Here is a 7,435-nt window from a genome sequence, read left to right as displayed (position 1 = left end):
TTCCTGGCAGGGGGAAGTTTTGCTGTAAGCAGCAGCGTTCATTCAGTTTCAGGTCAGGGCTAAGATTGGAGGAGGAATGGAAACTATTTCTTTTTTTAAGGTGGTGCTCAGATTTTTGAATTCTTCTAATGGCTCTTGTTATTGTAATGGCTGGAATTTAAAATAAAACAACGAAACGTCCCCGGGTGCAGCTCCTCAGTGCCTAATCCTACGTGAAGCAGGTTTGCCTGCTCTGGGTTTCATCCTCTGCTGCTCTCCCTGGTTCCTGCCTGCAGTGTCTGTGTTCTCCCCCGCTCAGCAGCTTGCTGATGAGAAAACCTGTATGCAGTTCTCCATCCGCCGGCCCAAGCTGCCCTCCTCGGAAACACACCCCGAGGAGAACACCTACCGGCGCCTCGATGTGTCTGCCTGGCTCCATCACCTCAATGAATCCGGACAGGTGGAAGAGGAGTACAAGCTGCAGAAGGTGAGGGCTGGTGCAGCAGTTTCATCCCTCCTCTCCTGCCACAGAGTGGGAGTCCCCAGGGGAAGCTGCAGGGATTTGTGTTCATGCTGGGGGCAAGAGCTGGGAGTGTGAGAGTGTGGAGACTGGAGCGTGAAGGCTTGGCTGGAGATCTTGCTGGGATTAGAGTCTGCTCGGGTAGGAGCAGATTTCAGCAGATTCTCTCTCACCTGGTCAAATTCTTGTGTCACCTGCTCTAAGTGACCTGTCTTGGCAAGGGGTTGGACTGGATGATCTGCAGAAACATCAATCCTACCCCAGCTATGCTGTGACTGATTCTGTGATGGTGGAGCATCTCCTGACCAAGAAGGATGAGCTGTCCCATTTCTGCTATCACTGGGAATCAATAAACCAAAGTGCCCAGTGCCAGCCACGTTTGGAGAATGTGTGACCAAATCAAAGATAACTGGGGATCACTGGATGAACTGGGGATTGCTGTGTGAACTGGGGATTGCAGTGTGAACTGGGGATTGCTGGATGAATTGAGGATTGCAGTGTGAACTGGGGATTGCTGGATGAATTGAGGATTGCAGTGTGAACTGGGGATTGCTGGATGAATTGAGGATTGCAGTGTGAACTGGGGATTGCTGGATGAATTGAGGATTGCAGTGTGAACTGGGGATTGCTGGATGAATTGAGGATTGCAGTGTGAACTGGGGATTGCTGGATGAATTGAGGATTGCAGTGTGAACTGGGGATTGCTGGATGAATTGAGGATTGCAGTGTGAACTGGGGATTGCTGGATGAATTGAGGATTGCAGTGTGAACTGGGGATTGCTGGATGAATTGAGGATTGCAGTGTGAACTGGGGATTGCTGGATGAATTGAGGATTGCTGTGTGAACTGGGGACTGCTGGATGAATTGGGGATCACTGGATGAACTGAGGATTGCTGTGTGATCCGGGGATTGCTCTGTGAACTGGAGATTGCAGTGTGAACTGGGGATTGCTGGATGAACTGGGGATTGCTGTGTGAACTGGGGACTGCTGGATGAATTGGGGATCACTGGATGAACTGAGGATTGCTGTGTGATCTGGGGATTGCTCGGATTGCTGTGTGAACTGGGGACTGCTGGATGAATTGGGGATCACTGGATGAACTGAGGATTGCTGTGTGATCTGGGGATTGCTCTGTGAACTGGAGATTGCAGTGTGAACTGGGGATTGCTGGATGAACTGTGCTGTGTGAGATGAACTGAGGATTGCTGTGTGATCTGGGGATTGCTGTGTGAACTGGAGATTGCAGTGTGAACTGGGGACTGCTGGATGAAATACCTCAGGGCTGAGGGGAGCACTGGACCTGGGCCCTGAGAGAGAAGTTTGCAGTGCAGTGCAGAGTCTCCAGGATTGGGGATTAAGCCGTGACATGAGAACGACGCGTTAATCATAGAGGCTCTCCGGGGTGGGGGGTGGTTATTGACATTGAAATGAGCCCGATTTGTGTCTGGTCTGGGAATAGAGGGCCAGCACTTTCCCTCTAAACATGTGCAAATTGCAGGAGCTTGAATCAAGGCGTCACTTGTCAGGAAAGAACTGCAGAGGCACCAAAGCACAGCAGCAGGCAGTTAGTTGCCTGTTGCTGTTTTGGGGAATGTGAAAACTCTACCAGCCATAACTTTTGCTCCTTCTTCCAGGCCATTTTCTTCGGTGGGATTGATATTTCCATCCGTGGGGAGGTGTGGCCCTTTCTGCTGTGCTACTACAGCTACGAGTCCACCTCTGAGGAGAGGGAGGCACTGAGGCTGCAGAAGAGGAAAGAATACTTTGAGATCCAGGAGAAAAGGTAACAGAACAGCTTCATCCTCCCCTGCTCATCTTCCTCAGGCCAGCAGTGACACTGCTGGTGACATGCAGAGTCTCTGCCTCCTTTGCATCAGGAGAAGGTAGAGTAAAGAAAAGAGAACGATGGTGAAGGAGGTATATTGGGCACCACTGACCTCCTGAGGCTCTGGAGTAAATGCCATAGAGCTCAAATATTGTCTCACTTGGGTTCTTGAAACAGGCTCATCAGTACCATGTGGGACACATCTGACAGGCAAGGCTTGGGTTAGAACCAAGGGTGAAATGGGGACCTTATCTTTATTTATAAATATGTCTGGACATGACAATAGTGAAGAAGAAGGGACACCTAATTCAAGAAGGTTGTTACTGTGAGAGCTGTGTTAGAGCTCTTAAATTGCAGTGGGTGCATTTAAGCTGGAGAAGGACAGTGGTGTTATTAAGTAGGAGACAATCAAACCAGAGTGGTGAGTTCTGGTGTGCCACCCCCACGGAGCAGTGGACAGCAGAGTCTGATGCTTCTGAAGTGTTTATGGCAGCAAACATATTGTGTCATCCTGTTTGTGACCCAGGAGGCTTCTTCTAGTAATCCCTTGGGACAGCAAATCCACTGCTCTGGACAGACCTGCTTGTCTGTTTTCAGGTGCTGAGAAAATTCCATACAGGAATAGTTTTTCTCTGCAAACTAAGACTGAAATGAAGCCTTTTGTTCCTCGTGGCAATCACATTCCTCTCTTGGCAACGTTCTCCTGTTGCTGCTCACTTTCCAGGCTGTCCATGTCTCCAGATGAACAGAAGGATTTCTGGCGTCAGGTGCAGTTCACGGTGGATAAGGACGTGGTGAGGACTGACCGCAGCAACCAGTTCTTCCGAGGGGAGGACAACCCCAACGTGGAGACAATGAGGTGAAGTGGCTGATTCTGGTGTCCCAAACAACATGTCCTGCTAGATGTACAGACAACTCGGTCAGCCCCAGCCCAGACTGCCTAGGTCACTGCCTGGGAATGCTGAGCAGCACCCACTGTGCACCTGGTGACTGGAGCCAAAGGATGTGACACCAAGGCCTTCCCCAGTGCTTCCACTGCTGCTGTAGCCATTTCCTTCTCAGGCTAACAGCCCGGCCCCATCCCCAACATTCCCTGCACACTAAGGCCCAGCAGAGCTGTGCCCTGCAGGGCTGTGGGCTCTGTGGTTCTCCTGATGGGGTGGAGGATGAGCACACCAGAGTCTGCTCCATAGGGGTGTGACTTGTAAATGTGTGACCTCAAAACAGTCGGGTTTCCTGACCTGGAGCCTCATAGATGTGTGGACAATATCTGCCCACAACCTGCCCATGGCAGAGGGTTGGAACGAGATGATCTTTAAAGTCTCTTCCAACCCAAACCATTCTGTGATTCTGATCTCTCCTTTCCTATGGGCCCTGCATTTCTGGCCTCTTAATCTTTTAAATTCTCATTTTCTTTTGATATTTTGCTGTCTGTGAAGGCCAAACATTCTCCTGAAGTTTGTCACTGGACTGGTGTTTGCAGCAGGGTTTACCTGTATGTGTTAAAGCACCTCACAGCAGAGTCCTGTGTCTTTGTACCTGTTGATGTTTGTTCCTCCTGTGCTGCTCCCAGGGGGAAAACAGGAGCCTAAGATTTTCTGTTCAAATCCATGTTCAGAGTTCTTCTTTTCCACCCAGGCACTGTGCCTGGCTCAGCCTGTGTAGTGGGAGTTGGGGTAGGAGGGACAGGGCTGTTTTCAGCTGTCACCTGGCCTCACCTGTCTCACCTCTCCCTTTGTGTCTCTGCTCCAGGAGGATCTTGCTGAACTATGCAGTGTTTAACCCAACCATTGGATATTCCCAGGGCATGTCCGACCTGGTTGCCCCACTCCTGGCAGAGGTCTTGGATGAGTCAGATACTTTCTGGTGCTTTGTGGGGTTGATGCAGAACACGATCTTCAACAGCTCCCCCCGGGATGAGGACATGGAGAAGCAGCTGGTGAGGGGAATGCTGGGCTCCCTTCAGCCCTGTCAGTGGCCTCTCCTCTCCCCAGTCACCTTACAGGCAGTTACCTGGGCTGTGGGGTTGCAGCATACTGAGTCACCCTCCAAAGCCACAAAATCCTTGGGGTGGTCTTTGGGGTTGTCCTGTGCAGGGACAGGAGTTGGACTTTGATGATCCTTGTGGGTCCCTTGCAGCTCAGGATATTCCATGATTCTCTGGAAATACCTGACAGATAGAATTGATCCTGGCTGATTGGGGCAGATATATCCATCCTTCCTTGTGAAATAGCTGCACTGGACTGTGAGCTCAGGCCTTTGGCACTAGATCCGAGTGTGCTCCTGGCTGTGCTGTAATGAACAGGCTGTAAGGCTGGAGCTTTTGGGAGACAAGAGACCCTTCCATCTCTGGCTCAGTGTGGGAGCTTCCTGCGGCACAAGGGGTGGTGAAGGCAGTGCCAGTCCTTGTGTTTGAGGCAGTGCCTCACCTCAGAGTGTCTTTTCCAGATGTACCTGCGCGAGCTGCTGCGGCTGATGCACCCTCGTTTCTACCAGCACCTCTGCTCCCTGGGGGAGGATGGGCTGCAGATGCTCTTCTGTCACCGCTGGATCCTGCTCTGTTTCAAACGGGAGTTCCCCGAGGCCGAGGCTCTGCGCATGTGGGAGGCTGTTTGAGGCAGTGCCTCACCTCAGAGTGTCTTTTCCAGATGTACCTGCGCGAGCTGCTGCGGCTGATGCACCCTCGTTTCTACCAGCACCTCTGCTCCCTGGGGGAGGATGGGCTGCAGATGCTCTTCTGTCACCGCTGGATCCTGCTCTGTTTCAAACGGGAGTTCCCCGAGGCCGAGGCTCTGCGCATGTGGGAGGCATGCTGGGCTCACTACCAGGTATGCTGGGCTCACTACCAGGTGAGGCAGCTGGCACAGCCACCAGCATGGCCTTGCCTGAGCCCTCACCCCTCAGCAAGCACTGCAGGGTTTCCAGAAAGGCTCTTAGTAGCTGAGTAGCCAAAGTAAGTTGGTGTTCCAGAGGGTCTGTAGGTATGGAAGAGGTTGATGTCTGTGGCAGGAGGTTGAAGACCTGCTTGCCTCTCCTTGGGGATGCTCAGGCTTCACACAGAGGTATTTCACTGAACACTTCTGAAGTTCAGGCTTCCCTTACACAGCTGGGAAGTGTCTTCCCAACAATCACTGCTCTGCTCAGAACACTGGTGCAAACCTTGCTGCCACACTGTGAAGGGAAGAGGTTTTGGCTCAGCTGAGGTTCAGAACTCACCACTAACTGGGCAGTTCTTACCACTGGGCAGAACTGGAGGAAGAAAAACTCTCCCCAAGGAGCTGCTTGTGGAGGGTGGGAGGTGAAGCCAGAGCTCTGCCTCCACCTGCTGTACAGCAGCCCCTGTGTTCTCATTACAGACAGACTATTTCCACCTCTTTATCTGCGTGGCCATCGTGGTGATTTATGGGGACGATGTCATCGAACAGCAGTTGGCCACAGACCAGATGCTGCTGCATTTTGGCAACCTGGCGATGCACATGAACGGGGAGCTCGTACTCAGGAAGGTGAGTGCCCAGGGGCTGATGGGCAATGAGTCTCAGGTCCAGGCATGAGTCAGAGGGGTGAGAAAACTAGAGCAGGAGCCCAGGCAGGTAGGATGCTGCTGTGTGCCTGGCAACGAGATTTGCAGTAATAGGAAGGAGTTGTTGAGTGCTTGGGAGGTGACAGTATGGTTGGAATGACCCTTGGTTGGGATAACCTGTGCTCAGGGAAATGGCAGACAGAGCTGTTGGTGCCCTGGTGCCCATTCCATCTCAACTGGGAGTGACTGGGGCTGTGGGATGAGGTGCAGTGTGTGGCAGTTTCTGCAACCTGCCACTGTCCCCAGCAACTCAGTTAACCTTCAGGTCTGTGTCCAGGAGGAACACTCCTTGCTGAAGCTCAGATAGCCATACAGGATGATGGGGCAGGAGGCCACAGGCCACCTCTGCCCTCCGTGTTCATCCTCATTGAGGACTTTTTCCCTCTCTCTCCCTTCTAGGCCAGGAGTCTGCTCTATCAGTTCCACCTGCTCCCACGCATCCCCTGCAGCCTGCACGACCTCTGCAAGCTGTGTGGGACAGGGATGTGGGACAGTGGCTTCATCCCTGCTGTGGAGTGCTCTGGCCATCACCCAGAGTCTGAGAGTTGCCCTTATGGAGGGCTGGTGGAAGAGTCTTCTCCTAAACCAGGAAACGAAGGCAAGAGAGGCCTGAAAACAAGGGATGTCTTTGCCTTCCGAAAATAGCTGAGAGGAACAGGGTGTGACAGAGGAAGGGAAGGGCAGGAAGGATGTGCATAGGAAAAAAGTGTTGAAGACAAAAATGGAGGAATGGATCGTCAAGAAGACTGAAAAGTGTGGAATGGAACAGGAGTTAAATCTCTCTACAGGGAGAGCAAGTTCCAATGCACAGGTGGTGGAACCTGAGCAAAAGGCATCGACCCAGGAACTGTGTTTGGATTTGGGCTTGTTAGAAACAAGCTTTTCTTGGTCTTAACAAAGACTTTTTATTCTGCCTCTGGGACTGGACTGGTTAGGAAGCAGAACTTCCTTACTTGCTGATGAGAAACGAGAGCGCTCAAGAGAGCCAAGTCCACCCAGCAGTGTCTGTGGGGCAGGTGGCAGGAGCAGAGCTGTGCCAAGGCCTCTGCCCTGTCCTTTCACCCAGAGCACACCACATGCTCTCAGCTTCAACCAAAACATGCAGCTCCGTGGCTTGTCTCTAAATGGTCCATAAAGACCATTTTAATTATAATTGCCAAAAATGAACCTGCAGACCCTTGGGGTTGCAGCGGAAGGTGTCTGCATTGCTGGTGAGGAAGGACTGGTCACCTCAAGGTCTTGTCTCTGTTTTACAGGGTGTACTGGCTGGTGTGATTTTTTTTTTCCCATTTGAACAGAAAATGTACAGCCCCGGGTCTCACAGCACTGCTGCTCTGAGTCAGCATTTCACAGGCACCGTCCAAAGTTTCCTTCTTCACAAGGTATTAGGAAGAAATTCTCCCCTGTGAGGCTGCTGGGGCACTGGCACAGGTTGCCCAGAGAAGCTGTGGCTGCTCAATCCCTGGGAGTGTTCCAGACCAGGTTGGGTGGGGCTTGAAGCAACCTGGGGCTAGTAGGAGATGTCTCTA

At 52.0% G+C, this 7,435-nt stretch overlaps 1 protein-coding gene across 1 annotated transcript in view; it reads left to right on the top strand.

Annotated features, from left to right (window-relative positions):
• The window catches only part of TBC1D16 (TBC1 domain family, member 16), a gene marked incomplete at its 5' end in the record, with an annotated part of 9,377 nt that extends 2,743 nt beyond the window's left edge, over positions 1–6,634 (top strand). Inside the window, 7 exons of the mRNA XM_009082601.1 lie at positions 299–466; positions 2,136–2,284; positions 3,051–3,185; positions 4,079–4,265; positions 4,975–5,154; positions 5,683–5,829; positions 6,306–6,634. Coding sequence (XP_009080849.1) covers positions 299–466; positions 2,136–2,284; positions 3,051–3,185; positions 4,079–4,265; positions 4,975–5,154; positions 5,683–5,829; positions 6,306–6,551 — 1,212 coding nt within the window. The remainder of the gene's footprint in view (positions 1–298; positions 467–2,135; positions 2,285–3,050; positions 3,186–4,078; positions 4,266–4,974; positions 5,155–5,682; positions 5,830–6,305) is intronic.
• Positions 6,635–7,435: the final 801 nt, after the last annotated feature.

Source organism: Acanthisitta chloris, unplaced genomic scaffold, assembly GCF_000695815.1.
Source record: "Acanthisitta chloris isolate BGI_N310 unplaced genomic scaffold, ASM69581v1 scaffold21249, whole genome shotgun sequence".
Classification (NCBI taxonomy): Eukaryota; Metazoa; Chordata; class Aves; order Passeriformes; family Acanthisittidae; genus Acanthisitta; species Acanthisitta chloris.
Note: the sequence above shows the minus strand (reverse complement) of the source record. Positions and strands in the feature narration are given on the sequence as shown.